General features: G+C 43.2%; 1 protein-coding gene across 3 annotated transcripts; it reads right to left on the minus strand.

The window, feature by feature from the left end:
• Nucleotides 1-445: 445 nt before the first annotated feature.
• On the minus strand, nt 446-17,838 carry ZNF2 (zinc finger protein 2). Of its 3 annotated transcripts, none has more exons than XM_008059043.1 (5): nt 17,785-17,821; nt 6,602-6,672; nt 5,371-5,497; nt 2,065-2,178; nt 446-1,555 (listed from the first exon to the last, which is right to left on the minus strand). In XM_008059043.1, the coding sequence occupies exons 2-5, from the start codon at nt 6,632-6,634 to the stop codon at nt 507-509; spliced, it is 1,323 nt and encodes a 440-aa protein (XP_008057234.1). In that variant the 5' UTR covers nt 6,635-6,672; nt 17,785-17,821; the 3' UTR covers nt 446-506. The 3 variants fall into 3 exon arrangements, with proteins under 3 accessions (XP_008057234.1, XP_008057235.1, XP_021568552.1); XM_008059044.1 differs by having other exon boundaries at nt 467-1,513; nt 17,785-17,838; XM_021712877.1 differs by lacking the exons at nt 2,065-2,178; nt 17,785-17,821 and having other exon boundaries at nt 467-1,513; nt 6,602-6,634.
• Nucleotides 17,839-18,346: the final 508 nt, after the last annotated feature.

Genomic DNA, 18,346 nt, shown 5'->3' on the forward strand with positions numbered 1-18,346 from the left:
GCTTAGTATTTACTCCATAATAAGTGCTCAGTAAGTGCTAGCTAGTAGTAGTAGTGGGATTAAGAGATCTAAAACCTGGGACACGAGAACAAGGTTGGTGCCCCAAGAAGCTCCAAGAGTAAGGGACTAACAGTTATCAAAACTGCTGTGAAAAAATCAGTGCTGCTCTGGCTTAATTTCACCTTTCCCTTTTGGTTGCAGCCTCCAGTTATTAAAGTGCAGTGATACCTGGGCCCTAGGCTCTCAGCCAGGAGGTGTGTCTCAGGATCCCCTCCTAACCTCTATCCTATTGTCTAACAAACCTCTCCAAAAGTTTGAATCTTTAGAATCATTTCCTAGTTTCTGGCCTTCCCCATCAGCTCTATAACACAGCAGAAATGGAGTGTTGATTATTCCATGAAACAAGACAGGAGACTAGTAGCCAGAATGAGCAAATGATGGGTTTAAGATAGGGGAGACCTAGCTCAAATTTTTATGGAGGTCCTTTGTCTGACTCAAGCTCTCACTCAGTCTATTCCCTGTTTAGCATAACGCCGTTGATGTTGGATAACTGATGATTTTGAGCTGAAAACTTTCCCACACACACTGCATTCAAAGGGCTTCTCTCCCGTGTGAACTCTCTGATGCCGCGTGAGTCGGCATCTCTGGCTAAAGGCCTTCCCACATTCGCTGCATTCATATGGCTTGTCTCCAGTATGGATCTTCTGGTGCTGTGTAAGGGACGAGCGGTCAAAGAAAGCTTTGCCACAATCACTGCACTGATAGCGAGGCTCCCCAGCATGAGCCTTCTGATGTCTGTTCAGTGATGAGACACCATAGAAGGCTTTCCCACACTCATTACACTCATAAGGTTTCCTGCCAGTGTGGATCAGCTGGTGGCGTGTAAGAATGCTTTTCTGACTAAAGGCTTTTCCACACTGATGACATTCATAGGGACTCTCTCCAGTGTGAATTCTCTGGTGTCGAGTAAGGGATGAACGGTCAAAGAAGGCTTTTCCACACTCACTGCATTTAAAGGGCTTCTCTCCGGTGTGAATTCGCTGATGCACGGTTAGAGACGAGCGGTCAAAGAAGGCCTTCCCACACGCACTGCATTCATACGGGCTCTGGCCAGTGTGAGACATCAGATGTCTGCTGAGACTGCTCCTGTGACTGAAGGCCTTCCCACACTCAGGACAGCCATAGGGCTTCTCTCCAGTGTGAGTCCTTTGATGGCGGATGAGGGACGAGTGATCAAAAAAGGTCTTCCCACAGTTGCTGCATTCCTGGTGTCTTTCTTTGGTGAGCATTTTCTTGGTTGGGGCTGACCCTTGCCTCAAGCTTTGCTCCTGGGAAAGGGATTTCTCGTAAGTCTCCACTGCAGGGCTTTCCTCCTCTGTTTCCAACCCATCCTTTGGTGAGTGAACTTCAGATTTAGCACACAGAGGACTTTGCCTGCCAAGGGGTTCCCCCAATGCATCTTCTGATTTTGCGTTTTCTAAAGCATCTTGAATCTCAGGCTTAGTCTCCCAGTCTGGAACAAACAGAAAACACCAAATGCAGTTTCTTTCCTGGGCTAGGGAATGTAACAGTAGAAAGGAGAGATGCTATGATGATGAATCTGAAAGTCATGTCCAGGCACTGCACTGCTTGCTCCCACAACCGTCTTATGCTCTAGAAGAGAGTGGAACTTGGGGATGAAGAAGGTAGGGAACAGAACTGACAGTGGACATCAGAAAACAGGAGCATGGTCAGCACAATCAGGACTGCATGATGAGTGGACAGAATGGTGATCAACAGGAATATCAGAGTGTGAGTGGGCAGTGTTACAGTGATAAGCAAATAAATATTTGTTGAAGATAGGTGTATTAAATATTATCATACGTTAAAGTGAGAGAAGAAAAAATAAAAGCTGGTGGGTGATACAATGAATATGCAGAAGCAGGAGCCTGAATTTGAGAAAAAGGTGATACCCAATAGCACCCTCCATACCCAAATAGCAAACACCAAAGAAAAAACTCCATCCTGAGTTTTCATACTGAGTTTCACCCTGAGTTTTCATGAGTCCCTTTCATACTCAGTTACCTAGAGAGACAGTCTCTGGACATTCTCTCTCCTCAGGTTCACAAAGATCTACTATCCATGGCTCGTCCCTCATCTTCAACTGGAAAATCACATCAGGCCGAGGAACTGGAAGTCCTGCTCAGGGAGAAAGAAACAAGTCAAGAAGCTATATGTCATAAAAATACATCACTGTTCCAAAGCCTAACCCCAGTCTCTAAGTCTTTCAGAGGGAAAATGCAAAAGGCAGAACAGGCAGACCAAGAATATAGAGCACAAAGCAAAGGAACTTTTGAATGGAGGTTAGGACTAAAGCTCTTAAAAGGGAACAAGAGGCACGTGGTCAGAAGGCTGACAAAATCCATGTGAATTAATGTGTTTATTCTTCCCTGTGAAATTAATGGGAAGCTCCCAGCTTTAGCACTGTTAGGACAAAGGTCCTTGGCTCAGGGGAGGTGAGAATGATAAAAGATCACCTTGAGTAAAAAAGTGTAATGAAGATACCCTTTTTTGGTGGTTGGTTGTTTATCTTTAGTATTATGCTTTTATTGAAACAAGTCAGTTGTGTTCACTGTAGGAAAATTAGAGGTAAATACAAATAGGAAAAATTACCTTTCTTTATATTGATTTCTTTCATTCTTCCTATTCATTTTATGATCAAAAGATACCTATAGATACAGTCCATTAAAAACTGGATAATAAAATGATGCTAATATGTAAACTTGATTTTTTTTTCACATAATAATACATTTAAAATATTATCTCAGCATGGATCTACCACCATTTTAATCACCATTTTAAAACGTAAAAATGGCTACAGCAGGGCTGTCTAACTTTTTGGTTTCCCTGGACTGCATCAAGTAAAGAGCAATTGTCCTGAGCTGCACATAAATTATATAATATAGTTAGTGTATATATACATAATAAGACTTTAAAAAATAATTTTAATTATAAGGCTTAGAAAAATAAAAACAATATATAACTCTAGTGGAAAATTTGACGGTTTTTGTAAAACTAACCTACCAATATCTGGTTTGATGGAAGTGGTCACAATTCTTTTTTTTTTTGAGTTGCAGTCTCACTCCATCACCAAGGCTGGAGAGCAGTGGCATGCTCTGGCCACCTCAGTGTCAACCTGCTGGGCTCAAGCAATCCTTCTGCCTCAGCCTTCCAAGTAGATGGAATCACAGGTGCATGCTACCACACCTGGCTAATTTTTAATTTTTATTGTAGAGACAAGGTCTCACCATGTTGCCCAGGCTGTCTTGAACCCGCGGGCTCACAATCCTCTCGCTTCAGCCTCCCAAAGTGCTAAGATTACAGTTTTGAGCCACCACGCCCGGCCCACAATTCTTAGTGAGTTCTCAAGGTATTCATCAGAAATGTTTGTCTGAATTTTGTTCTTCGTGTGCTTCATAATTAAAAGCAGCAGCTCACAAATGTATGTGCTGCCAAAAAGTAATGTCATGAATAAGGTGTGATTGTGAAGTGAGGGAGATTTTACTCTAGAAAGGTCTTATAAAAATCCAATAAAGAGACATGTCCAAATTTTTCTTTCAGTTGAATGTCTGAGTGCAATTTTATGCATTCCATTTGAGAATGTGCAGGCAAAATATTAAAGTCAATTGAAAATGCTATAGCAAATATAGCAAAATAGTAATTATTTTGCCAGAAATCTTGAAATCTGTTTTCAAATTTCCATGGTAAGACAGAAAGTAAAGATGTATAGTTTTGACAGTTCACAGGACTGTGTTTAGCCAATGTAACAAATGTGTTACATTGTTTTCCACAATTCAAGTTTCATTTCAAGGCAGTATTGCTTTGGAATTTCAAAAATGGAACTATGCATGGGGTCACGAAAAAATAAATGCTAAAAAACACAGGATGTTAAAAGATTTTGTGAGGCCACATTACTAGTTGTCCCAGGCCACATATAGCCTACAGGCCGTGGGTTGGACACGCCTGAGTTACAGGATATTACACTGTGTGAAATAACATAATTTATTTAATGAATGCCCTGCTGATAGAAATTTTAGACCATTCTTAATGTTTTACAATGAGCAAACAATGGTATGATGAATATCTGCATACACCATGGACAGCTAATCCTATAATTTCCTTAGGATAAATTCCTAGAAGCAAACTTATCAATTTGTACCTACATAAAAAAACACATCCCTCCTGGAAATACTTCCCTTGCATTGAGATGCTAACTTGGAAAAGAAAGGTACTTTTTTATTGGGTTCAAGGATCACCTAAAGGGTTGTCTGCTGATTGTTGACAAAATGGCCATACTCATCACCTGCCTGGGGCTCCCTGTCTCTGACCTTAGGAATTCTACTGTCCTCAATCCTTCATCCTGCCAAAGCTGGTGATGAAGGCTCGGCAGTTTGCCTCACTGCCTCCTGAACAGCTACTGTTTGGGAAGTTATCTGGCCTGATGAAGTTGATCCAGGGGGTGCTAATGCCTGCTTTTTTGACCTGCCTTGTATAAAATCTGCACTGTGACTACTTTCACTGCCATCTGCTTCTTATTTCAAACCTGCTTCTCAATCTGTGCTTTCCTTCAATGTCTTATTCTTGAAGTTCCTGAGAGGTTCTCATTAAGGACAGGAGCCCAACCTTACTTCTCACTAACATCTGACATAAGCAGTTAACTCTTAATTTACTCTTTGTCACACAAATCTCTAAAATTGCAAAGTGTTTTCTGTGAGCATCTAAAACTGTACGTAAGACAAATACTCAAAATCAAACATGTCTCTGGTGACCTACTCAGAGGTACAACCCTGTATTCCTATTCCCCCACTTCACCCCTCCCCCCCTTCTTTTTTTTAAAGGAAAATACTTCTTCTCCCCTCCTCTGGTTTCCATGAGGAATCAACAGGATGGCCCCTTGCTCCAGCGCTCAGCCCTCTGGATGAAGCTGAGTAAGCTACCTGACTGGGGAGCTGGGAAAAGAACAGGGCATATGGAACTCAGCCTCTTCTGCTTGCCTCCTCTGGAGAACCAGCTCCTTGCCTCATACACATATTTTGCTCTGTCCCTTGGCCTTCCCTGACCCTCCCTCCGTTTTAGGGAGGGGAGGCTGTGGAGTGAGAGAGCCAGTGGATGTCTAGCACTGCTTACAACTGGGGGATCACGTCTGCCTGCTACTAGGGTTCAGTGTTAAGCCTACTGTTGCTGTACTCCTATGCTACACTTTTCAACTTTTACCTTGTCTCTCAGGTGGCTCAGCTCAGGTGAGGGAAGAAAAGGCATCAGTTTCCCAGGCCTCTCCACCCCACGTTAGCATGATACAGATCCCAACTCCTCATGGGACACTCTCATTACCTAGTGAGGCAATACTCTCGTAGTTCTCCAGCATCACCTCCTTGTAGAGGTCCCTCTGCACAGGGACCAGATGCTTCCATTCTTCATCTGTGAAAACCACGGCCACATCCTCAAATGTTACTGCTTCCTGAAAACACAGTCACATTGTCCTTTACTTCTTAATCCTTGCTTTTATTTGGATCCAACCAAAATGTTATAAAGATGACAACCCTGGAGCACATGGAGCAGGTGGAAGAGAAACGGTAGGGTTTCTCTGACAGAGTAGGATTTGAAACACTTGGGAAAGGGGAAATAATCACCCAAGCTATGAAGTTCTTGGCTATAATCCCACACCACTATACTTACAGCTGGCCTCTGAATTTCAAGGGCTCTTTTCCAGACTTTCAAGAACAGTACAAAAAAAATTCCTGAGTACCCTCCACCCAGCTTCCCCAAATGTCAACATTTTCCACATCTGTCTTTCTGTGTATATTTTGTAAAAACGAGGACATATTTTTGTTAAAATCACAGTATAACTAAGAATAGAGAAAATAGCATTGCTATTGTACTTTATAACCTTATTTAAATTTCACAAATTGTCGTTATTTTTTCACAAATCCTTAGAATACTGAAGTTGATTAGCATATCCCTAGGGTTCCTCTTATTTTAATCTAATGTGTAATACTACATCTTTACCCCCGGTTTAATATCTCAGATGAGTCTCCAGTGTGTCTGAAGAAGTTGTAGACCAGAGTGTAGAATTCAACACTCTGTCCTTGGACAGGAATGGAAAAAGCTGCATGTCTCTACCCACGTAAGATTCTCTTCAGGACTCTTACCACCTTGCTGAGGTGTGTCTCACCTTCAGTGTGTATCACCTTCCCTAGCCTAACCCATCATTTCCTGGAACACTGGGGCCTATTCTCAGTCCATACGTGTACTTACTAAAGGGACAGTCAGGACTAGAACCAGCTCACCGTTCCCCAAACCTTTCAGTCAGACCCATATCAACAGCTTTTAGGGAAAATTGTTCATAGTGAAGGCTACAAGGGTCATGTGCCTGGTGGGCACAGGCTTATGGAAAGAAAAGGTTACTGACAAATACCTCGAGTCAAAGGGGAAGGAAGTACTCCCTATGGAGTCCTTCATCCACCTGGTTAGTTGGTTCCGATCAAAGCAACTCCAGGATAGAAAGAAAAGTTACATTGTGGAAACTAATAGAGTGTTTCAGAAACATAAAAGTCCCTCTCACCTGGCATCTGGCAGTTGAAGACAGGACAGCCATTCCCTCCTCCGTGCTCTCCTTACAGAAAAAACAGAGTCCTCATGAGGCCAAGGGGTGGGATGAGAAAGTAGGTATGAGAAAAACCAGTCCTGTGTGTAGTCTCTCAACCTGTGAAGTAAGAACTCTCCATATTCCAGTGAGAGATGTCCCCACCCCCATTCCCAACACCCGATACAAAGGGGGACAAAGTAAAGCAAGGCCAGGAGCAACCCCATCCCAACTCAGAATCAGAGCCAATAGCCATGGGTATTTCTAGTTAGGACATGATGTGCTGCTTGTTTTACAATGATGCTAGAGGCAGCGTTCTATATCTAGGAGTCAAGAATATGGTAAGATTCATACAGCATTTACAAATTTACATTCAGGCTGGTTGCAGTGACTCACACCTGTAATCCTAGTGTTTTGGGAGGATGAGCCAGGAGGACCGCTTGAGCCAGGAGCTCAAGTCCGGTGTAGGCAACATAGTGAGACTTCATCTCTACAAATAATAAAAAAAATTAGCCAGGCTCAGTGGTGTACACCTGTAGTCCCAGCTACTCAGGAGGCAGGAGGATTGCTTGAGCCTAGGAGTTTGAGGCTGCAGTGAGCTGGGCAACAGAGTGAGACCCCAACTCAAATTAACTAATCAATTCACCTTCAATATTGCTCTGAGTGATTTTTGGACAAAACCACAGCAGTTTTGTAAATGACGATATGGAACACACATATCAAGGAAAATCCATAGTCTTTCCAAAGGAAAAATACCTCATTCACAGCCCTTGCTAAAGGAGTACCCCTTGGGGAGCCATGTTTTGTACATGTAACCTTGTATCTCATTCCTGGAGCCACACTGATTAGGCTGCAGGTGGGCAATGCACAGGTGACCTAGATGGAGATGTGATTTGGCTTGAAAAGATGACATCTGTCCTCAGGGATGTGAACTAAGAAATTTCTGGACAAGTGGGTAATGAGCTGAAAGGATACCATGAGGTACAAAAGTAGCCATGAGGATCAGAGGAACCAAAGTTACCAGGAAGCTAAACCTGTGGGCACATGGAAGGTATGGGGTAGAAAGAAGATCACAATAGACAATGGGGCAAGAAGTAAGCAGGGGGGAACAACTCAGTTACCTCAGTGGTGAAACAATGAAGCAAAACCTAGGAATTCCTGGCCCTGAAGTCCCTCCCCTCACCTAGTGTCACCCACAGGCTCCAATTTCCATGTAGACCAGCCTTAATCTTTTCTTGGATTTCCATAAGAATCTATACCCTCTTGGGCTCTGTGCAAATCCTTATCACTCCTTTTACTTGAGTTATGTCTTGGTTTCTCACAATGAAGAGTCCAATAAAACATAGTTCAGTCTAGCATTTCTGGGAGTCATGGGGAGGGGGGCAGTGAGGACATAGTGTGGACCTGGCAAGGAGGAGCAAAAGGCATGTCTGTGGCTCACTGTGGCCCACAGCCATCAAGAGAATATGTCACTGCTCCTTGTGATTCATCCTTCTGTTCAGCCAGCATTTACTCAGCACCAACTATTTAAACCAAGCCCAAAGACTGTAAGATGTTCTCCTCGTCTTCCAGAAGCTATAGACTATCACATATAACACACAAGTAAAAATAGTATTTCAGTACAGGATGGGTAGTGAGTGCTGTAAAGAGAGATGCATGACGATCTGAGAGCATCTCAGAGGCTCACCTAACCCAGGTGGGAGGGAGGGAGAAACACTGCAGCTTTCTTGATAGAAGAGGGATCGAAGGCAAAATTTGATTTGGAGAAGAAAGGTGGCGCATTCTAGGAAAAAAAAACACTCAAGTTTTTCAACAAGAAGGAAGCAGGCCATTACATGAAAAGGATTAATGGTGAAATTAATCTAGAATGATGGGAGTGCAGGCTGTGAACAGTGCTATGGGAACAGACGAGGCTAGAGAAGTAGGCGGAGGCCAGTGTCATCAAGAGCTCTGCATGGCCCCTTCTCCATAGACAAAGGGATCACTGGAGGATTTGAGCATGGACCTGTCATCATGTTTGTGTCTAAGAAAGACCACTGTGACTTGCAGCAAGGGCCTTGAAATAGACACACTCTTTGACCTAGCAATTATCTCCTAGACACTTATACTAAGGAAATCAGTAAGAACATATACAAGTTTAAAAAAATTTTTTTTAGTCAGGGTCTCACTCTGTTGCCCAGGCTAGAGTGCAGTGGCATGATCACAGCTCACCGCAACCTCAACCTCTTGGGCTCAGGTGATGCTTTGGTCTCAGTCTCCCAAGTAACTGGGACTACAGGTGTGTGCCACCATGCCCAGCGAATGTTTTGATATTTTGTAGAGATGATATCTTGCTATGTTGCCTAGGCTGGTCTCAAACTCTTGGCTCAAGCCATCATCCCACCTCGGCCTCCCCCAGTGCTGGGATTACAGGTGTGAGCCACCATGCCTGGCCTCACAGATTTTTATTAATCATTAACACTAATCTTTACTATTATGTGCCAGGCAAATTCCTAAGCACTTTACATGTATTCACTTAATATTTACAATAATGCAGCAGAATATGAAATCCTCTAAACATCTAAAATAGGAGATTTGGTTAATTTATGGTCCAGTCCATCGACACAATGGAACACTATTAAATATCATCTTACTAACAACTAGCATTTATTGAGCATTTGCTATTTATTAGGAGCTATGCTAAGTGCTCTTTATAAGGATAATTTAATTCTATCCTCATAATTCATAGATTAGAAAATTTAGGCTTTGTAAGAGGCTGAAGTAGAATTTGAACCCTGGTCTACCTGGCAGCTATTTTTTTTTTGAGTTGGAGTCTCACTCTGTTGCCCAGGCTGGAGTGCAGTGGCACACTCAGGGCCACCCAGCATTGACGTGCTGGGCTCAGGCGATCCTTCTGCCTCAGCCTTCCAAGTAGCCAGAACTATAAGTGCACGTTACCACACCTGCTAATTTTTTTTTTATTTATTGTAGAGATGAGGTCTCACCAAGTTTCCCAGGCTGGTCTCAAACCCCTGGGCTCAGGCAATCCTCTTGCCTTGGCCTCCCAAAGTGCTGAGATTACAGGCTTGAGTCATCACGCCTGGCCTGCCTGGCAGCCTTTAACTCTTAGGCTATAATGATTTGTTTTCATAAAAGAGCCACATAGATAACAGACCAATAGTCTACAGTGGTTCCCAGCCTTTTTGGCATCAGAGACTGGTTTTGTGGAAGATAATTTTTCCACGGAAGGTGGGGGAGGGTGTATCATCCGGCGTTAGATTCTCATAAATAGCACACAACCTTGCATGCGCAGTTCACATTAGGGTTCACGCTTCTATGAGAATCTAATGCCACCACTGATCTGACAGAATATGGAGCTCTACTTGCTCCCCTGCTCACCTCCTGCTGTGTGGCCAGGTTCCTAACAGGCCATGGACCGCTACTGGTTCGCCGGGGGTTGGAGACTCTTGGTCTAGAACAGAAAATCCCAAATACATTTAAGCACTTGGGAAGCTTAATACACCACGGAGGTGGCATTACCAATCACTGGGAGAAGACACTAATGACAAACTACAAGCAACTTCAAGGTTCTTTAATCAGATAACGAATAAGTTGTGATTATATACTGGGTGCCATCAAATGTACACACATTTTAAGAGTTGTTACTTATGTATTACCTTTTTCAAGCTAAATTGAATTATGGTAGCAACATGTAGTATGACGTTCGCTCAAAAGATGGCGCTAATCCTTTGTTGTCAGTATATATTGAGTATTACAATTTTAACACGTTCGTGATCAGCACATTTTTCAGTTTCCTAATACTGTGAGAGCTGGTGAAAATAAAACAAAATCTGAAGCTGGTTGCTACAAACTTCTGTTGTTAAGCATATGTGAAATGGTCTTTTCTAAATTGTCACCTTTTTCACAATACAGCTGAAAGTTGCAGACATACCCACTTAGATACCACTCTGACTAGCATTCTGTACTTTGTATTTTTATTTGGATTATAAACCGAATATATATTATCCAGAAGCAGTATTTGCAAAGACGTAATAAATTCATGTCAGCAGCAACCAGGAACATAATTTGGAATGATGTAAATTCATGTCAGTGATCATGAATGAGTTTAATAGAGTCTTTTCCTTTCTTAAAATGTGTATGCTTTTTTTGGCACTCTCTGTATATTCATATAGATAAATATTATACATTAAGACGAACTAGAGCGCTTTGGGAAGCCAAGGCAGGAGGACTGCTTGAGGCCAGGAGTTCAAGAGAAGTCTGGGCAACAAAGCGAAACCCCTTCTCTAAAAAAAAAAAAAAAAAAAGTGGGTGCAGAGCCTGTAGTCCCAGCTGCTTGGGAGGCTGAGCAGGAGGATCACTTGAGCCTAGAAGCTTAAGGCTGAACTGAGCTATGATCATGCCACTGCACTCCAGCCTGGGTGACAGAGCATAATTCTGTCTCTCTTTTTTTTGTTGTTTTTTTTTTGAGTTGGAGTCTCATTCTGTCGCCGAGACTGGAGTGCAGTGGCCACTCCCGGCCACCGCAGCCTCGACCTGCTGGGCTCTGGCGATCCTTCCGTCTTAGCCTTCCGAGTAGCCAGAATTACAGGCACGCGCTACCACAACTGGCTGATTTTTTGATTTATTGTAGAGATGAGGTCTCGCTGCCCAGGTGGGTCTCGAACCCACGGGCTTAGGCAATCCACTCACCTCAGCCTCCCAAAGGCACGGGATTACAGGCTGAGCCACCGAGTCTGGCTTCTGTCTCTCTTTAAAAAAAGCGGGGGTGAACCTCATATTAGCAGAGATAGATTTTAGAAATATAACTACTGAGCAAAATATAAGAAAGCCATAGCATGACCTACTGCATAATACTTATACAAAACTTAAAGACAGGTAAATAATATCTGCAAAAATCTATGTGGTGGGCTGGGCTTGGTGGCTCAGCCTGTAATCCCAGCATTTTGGGAGGCTGAGGTGAGTGGATTGCCTGAGCCTGTGGGTTCCAGACCAGCCTGGGCAACTTGGCAAGACCTCATCTCTACAATAAATTAAAAATTAGATGGGCGTGGTAATGCGTGTCTGTAGTTCTGGCTAATTGAAAGGCTGAGGTGGAAGGATCGCTGGAGCCTAGCAGGTCGATGCTGGGTGGCCATAAGCATGCCACTGTATTCCAGCCTGGGCGACAGAGTGAGACTCCAACTCAAAAAAAACAAACAAAAAAACCCCAACAAACTATGTGGTGCAATAAGCACCAAATTGTGAACATATCTGGGAAGGGAAAGGAATGAGATGGGGAGAGATACCCAGGAGATGTCAACTTTATATATAGCCTTTTTTTTTTTTTTTTTTTTAATTTGGGGTCTCACTCTGTCACCCAGGGTAGAGTGCAGTGGCATGCACATGGCCACTGCAGCCTCAACCAGCTGGGCTCAGAAGATCCTTTTGCCTCAGTCTTTCAAGCAGCTGGAACTACAGGTGTGTACTACCATGCCCAGCTGATTTGTTTATTTATTGTAGAGATGAGGTCTCGCCAAGTTGCGCAGGCAGGTCTTGAACCCGTGAGCTCAGGCAATCCTCTTGCCTTCGCCTTGCAAAGTGCTGGGATTACAGGCATGAACTACCACGCCCAGCTAGATGTCAGCTTTATTTGTAATGTTTTTTTAAAAAAAAGCTGAAAAAAAACCTCACAAAGAAATTCACAAAATATTAGTGAAGAATGCACAGTCTTAAAAATTATGTATTTGTGCATATGTACAGAAAATGGGAGGCAATATACTAAAATGTAAATAAAATTTGAGGGAGTTGTAAATGATTTGTATTTTATTTCTTGTAATTCTTTATATTGTGATTTTTTTCCCAATAGGACTATGTATTTATTTTGATGCACAGGAGAAATAACAGGAAGGAAAAAAGGGTGCGTGCAGTTATAGCAGAGCTGAGACCGCCACTCCTTGAAAGTTTTGCTTGCACAGCTGGACCTTGACTGGCATCTTGGAACTTCGATTTTGAAAGGGTTCCCCAGTTTCCTAAGAGATAAAGGTGGCCTACTATGGCTAAACTATTTGTGCAAACAATGTGGTTTATGCTGAACATCTGCTTTCCTGTTGGAAGGTCTGGAATTTTGGTATGTGTTAGGCAGAGGGTGCCTGCACGACCAGCCCTCAATAACAAACGTGGGCTCTGAGTCTCTAATGAGCTTCCCTGGGCAGAAACATCACACACATTGCCGCATTTTCACTGCTGGGGAAGGAGTATGCTCTGTGATCCCTCCTGGGAAGGAGGAGCACTAGCAAGCCTGCACATGGATTCTGCATTCTGCTGTGTATCCTGGCAAGATCACTGCCATAATCCTAGCCACAAGAACAACTAGAGGCTAAGACCTGAGTCTTTTTAAAGGATCCCTGAATGTGGGAGGATCTTGGGAAACCCTGACACAGGTGGCTACACCACTGTGAGTGGCTGAAGCAGGATAGGGTTAGAGGAGGGCAAGAATGGAGGAGAGCAGACCAGCAAGGAACTGTTATAATCAATCAAGCAAGAAAGATGAACACCTGAATGAAAATCATGGCAGCAGAAATGGAGAGAATGGAAACTACTGTCAAGCTGTTTAGAAGAACAGATAATAGACTGACTAGAAGTGGAGGCTGAAGGTAATGGAAGAGCAAGAATGACTCCTGGGTCACCAATGTGGTGTGGATATTGATGTCATTCATGGAGAGAGAAACAGAGGTAGGACTGAAGGGAGAGCTAATGAGGACAGTTGGGAACATTTAGAATTTGTGCTGACCCCACATCTTTAAATGAGAAAACTCAGATGGTTCTGTTTCCCACTGGCCAGATAAATAATATCAATTATTAATGCTAATAAAATAACTTGAATTTTGAGAGTGTGAGTTTCATACTCAAAACTGAAAAGTTAAAGTATACCCCCAAGAGGCTGTAAAACAAAGAAGGCAGTTTAAGCCTTTTGTTATATAAATAAGTCATCTGTTTGTATTATTTATATGACATTCAAAAAGTATAAATGTACCTGTGGAATACATACTTGTATCCACACATATAAGTACAAAAAGAAAGAAAACCTAAGGAATAGGGATGAACCAGGTAATTCCAGAAATAGGAACTACGTTCCCCAAACAGGAAGGACTAAGCAGTATTGGGGCCACAGGCAACAGTCAAGTAGAAGAATGTGTGCCCTTAACCATGAACCAACCTCAGATTCTAAAGAGACAAAGCAGCTATGCAGACTTATCATTCCTCTTAGGAGATGAATCCTCCAGCTAGACTTATTAATTATAAGATACTAATAAGGCACAATCAAGTTTTCAAAAATGCCAAAAGACCAGATCAATATATATTTGCTGGTCAGTCTGGCAGTTTTTTTAACTCTATTCTATAATGAGTCCATTATATTTTTGGATATGTTTTGAGATTTTCTATTTTAGCTTATGTGGTTATCCTTTCCCGAAAATAAATTATTGTAGCATAGAGTTAAAAGCTGCCAGACAGACTAGGGTTATTTAATGAGTTATCCACTGGCCAAGCAAAACTTTAAAAGAATATTACCTTTAGGGTGAATACTAGTTTGAAAAAAGTAAAACCTATTGGAAAAAGCAAAAACATAAAGAAAAAAGCTTGCTGGAAAAACAAGTTCAGTGTAACTATTAAAAAAAAAAGTCAACCCAGAGAGGACAGATTGGTGTTTGAATCTTGCTAGAAGGAGGCACAGAGTGATATATACACAAATAGAAGCAAAGATATGTCATGAGTTGGTGCTAGAGCCTGTAACTTATGGTGTCTTTTCATTTTTGGTCTGTTAAGACTCCTCTATCCCCAAGAAAGTATCCAAATATTACCCTTGGACCCTAGGAAGATGTCAAAATTCGTATTTAGAGATACAGGAAAGCATATCTCAGTACAGGCTCTAGAACCAGACTGCCTGAAATTTATTATTATTTTTTTAATTGAGTTGGAGTCTCACTCTGTCGCCCAGACTGGAGTGCAGTGGCCGCTCCCGGCCACCGCAGCCTTGACCTGCTGGGCTCTAGCGATCCTTCCACCTCAGCCTTCCAAGTAGCTGGAACTACAGGCGTGCGCTACCACGCCCAGTTACTTTTTTGATTTATTGTAGAGATGAGGTCTCACTTGCCCAGGCGGGTCTTGAACCCGCGGGCTCAGGCAATCCACTCACCTCAGCCTCCCAACGCATGGGATTACAGGCTGAGCCACCGAGCCCGGCTGGACTGCCTGAAATTAAAACTCAGTTCTGCCTCTTCCTATTTGTGTGACCTGAGGAGTTCCTTAACTTCTGTCTCAGTTCGCCCATCTGTAAAAATGGAATAATGAAAGTACATATCTCATGCAGTTATCTTGATGCTTAAATAGAATAAAACTTATAAAGGATAATGTGCTAAGTAAAGTTTGCACTAGCTAAAAGTAATATTATAATCCTAGGAAGGTAGAAATAATGAAAATATTAACTACACTGTGTTGTAGTCTTACAGTAGGCTTAAGTGTAAGTGTTGTAATAACTTTGGAATCAAAGTACTGTATTTGTATATGTTGTCTAAAGCATTTTAGCTTTTTGAACAAATCAAACTACACCTGAAATTGCAGTTAAAACTGCTCAATGTTGAAATGCTTAAAGACAACTTTCAAAGTTTTGTTTATTAGATTATGACTACAATAAAGTGAACATTGAACAACTCGTAAGTGGTGATGAGCATAACAGCTCCCCGGCTACTAACCAGCCAGTTGAAATTCCCAAGGTGCTCACCATCTGTGGGCTCCTTGCCAGATAGACTTCACTCCCCATTAGGTTTGTACTCCACCAGCTGTCTCACTTCAGTACTCTCATTGAACCTCAGGACTCTCCCAATCCACCAAACTCACAAGGAGTTACTGCCAGCAAAGTATCACCTCACTTTTCTCTTTCCTATTAACACTTTTCAAGGTATTGCTGGAAAAAGATCCTTAAATTCACATTCTGTATCTTCACATGAGCCCTTGCCATTGCCTACCAAGCTTTTACTGCTCCCATCTTAGCTACATACCTATTCCAAACCTTTCTTCTCATCTACATAGCTATTCCTAACCTACATGGCCACCATTCACTTTGAGCATAACTGTGTCTTCTACACTTAAGACTTTAAAAATTGCATTTCAGGGAAAGGACTATGTGATAGAGACCTTTCCACAGGTATGGAATTAGTAACTGAAGCCTTGGGTGAGCTGATTTAAGCCATCAGTTGATTTCCAGTTGTTTAATACCTAACTTACAGAGCAGTTATAAATGGTAAATGAGATAATTAATATAAACCATTTATCATCCAGTTTGTTCAACAAATGAAAGTTCCTTTCCTTTCTACTGCGCATTCATGAATGCCAACCCATTCATCCACTCAGTCATCCCACTATCCAGTGAATATTTACCAAGTATCTGTTATGTGCCAGGCAGCAAGATGTGCGACTTCAACAAGACAAACGTCTATCTCCAGCACTTTACCTTTGGGTCCTATATGCTGTGTTCTACTTTCTTCCACTATTGTTTCCTCTCAGAATTTGTCCCTGCAACTGCCCAGTCTAATTTTCCCCCACCATCTTCCATCTCTCAAGTAGTTCCTCCTTGCATCTGTGGCTCCCTTATCTGAAACTGTCTTCACTGAGTCCCATGACCTTCCTCTACCAAAACAATTCTCATTTAGGCTTTCCTTTCATGCTCAAACTTCTTGGCTGAGCAGTACAAACTTACTGACTCCACATCATCACTCTTCTCTAATCCTTGTTATTCTGCTCTTGCCCTCCACACACCTGAAACTGTGTGCTTGAAAATTACCAGTGCACTTCTGATCTGGTTCCAGTGGTTCTTTCCTCTTTATTTCTGTACAGCTTTTGACTGTTTTGACAGGTTTCTGCTTCTTCAAGCGGTTACTGTAACTAGGAGATTGCACTAGTGTGACTTTCTTCCGAAGACTAAAACTGCTGTCTCCCTGTGACTTTTTCCCACTTTTGCCCTGGGAACAGGGATGCTGCCCATAGCACAGTTTTTGTACAGTTTTTTCTCCCTATCCCTCAAAAAGTGCATCCATACTCAAGGCTCCATTTTCCACCTCCACAGAGATGGTTCCCAAGTCCAGTCCCAACTCCTCTTCCAAATTCATCCTGCTTTTCCACACGACTGCAAAATTTGAATTAGGCATTCTGCCATCACCTCAAAACCATCTTTCTCTATGTGACTCCCACATCAACTCCTCTCCTTGGCTTTACATTTCTATCATATGTTCTATTACACTCCCAGGTGTCCCAAATTCAAACTCTTACCTCATTCTTTGCTCTCAATATAGTTACCAAGTCCTTCCAACTCTTCTTTTGCAATGTTGTTTGTATCCTTCCCTACCACTAACACCATTATAATTCAGGTCCACGACAGCTCGCTTCAAACTACCACATATTCCTAACTAGCTCCCTGCATTTAGTCCCTTTCTCTCTTTAGTCTTGCATGTGACCTCTAAAATAACTGCTCCAAGACAGGTTGTTGTTGTTTTTTTCCAGTTCCTAGATCAGACCTATACAATCCACCTTGCCTACTGGGTCTTGTCCTGATACTCTGTGCCCTGGCACCAGAACACTTCTCTTTATTCCAGTCTCCCACTGTTTATTGTACTCCAGTAGAAATCATCTCCCTCTCAAATCTGCCTGACGCTTTGCTACTTTCGTGATCTTTTCCACATCAAATCCTACCTCCTCCATGAAGCCACCCAAGCGGTGCGGAGGCCCAGGGCAGGCAGCTAAATGAGGCAATCTCAGGCGCTTTGTGGGAAACAGGGAGGGACGAGAGGGAGCACCCTAGATTTAGTGTCGATTCCACCCACGTTCATGAAGCACCACATTATGGGAAGAAGGAACGAGGGGAACGGAGGAAGACTCTACATGTCCAACTGAAAGTACGGGATCTGACATACTGTGGGTGCCCACCGCCCACGGCACACACTGCAGGGTGGGGGGCAACTTTCCGTCCGCACTTCTCGGAGCCGGGACGTCGCCACACACACTCCGCAAACGGGCTCCGCCCGCGTCACACCGTTCTGCTCCCACAGCACCTCCCCCTGGTTCTCAGTGTCCCCTTCTCTCGGCCGCTGGGCTCACTCCGCTCCGGGAAGACACACACCCGCAACCCTCACCTCCGGCACGGAGTGCCCGGGACCGGGAAGACGGCGCCTCTTCTGGTCAGGAAAGCAACGCGCTTGCGCACACTGCCTTGGTGTCCGCGCTCCCAATCAATGCGCTGTCTTCGCGTGGACTCCATCTCCCAGAAGTCTCAGCGCCCGGCGCGCGTTAATATGACGTAAAAAACATGTGCGAACCGTCGTGGATGCCTGGGAGACTTATGGTCACCCTGCAGTACTGCCTATGTCTGATGTCGTGTCCCTACAGTCCTCCTATGGGAGGGCCGGCCGAAGGAAATGTGTCGCTGATCCTTGTACCCAGTCCTTAACCCCGTGGAAGACCGAGACGACAGCGAGTCTTTCGGCGTTTGGCAGGGACTTGTTTCCGGTTCCGCATATCCACTTTCAGGATTTTTACTCTGAAGTCTAGGCCAGAGAGGCGTAGAATTTGGTTATGAGGACCCGAATGCAGATACAGGCAGGATCTGTGAACATGTTTGTGTCGGAAAAAGAGGGCAGGATACTCATGTATTTTAACCGCAGCCGTCACGACTCCCCAGGGTTGAGCGCAGACAGC

The sequence above is a fragment of the Carlito syrichta genome, unplaced genomic scaffold, assembly GCF_000164805.1.
Source record: "Carlito syrichta isolate Samal-C Ts95f unplaced genomic scaffold, Tarsius_syrichta-2.0.1 Scaffold303678, whole genome shotgun sequence".
Lineage (NCBI taxonomy): Eukaryota > Metazoa > Chordata > Mammalia > Primates > Tarsiidae > Carlito > Carlito syrichta.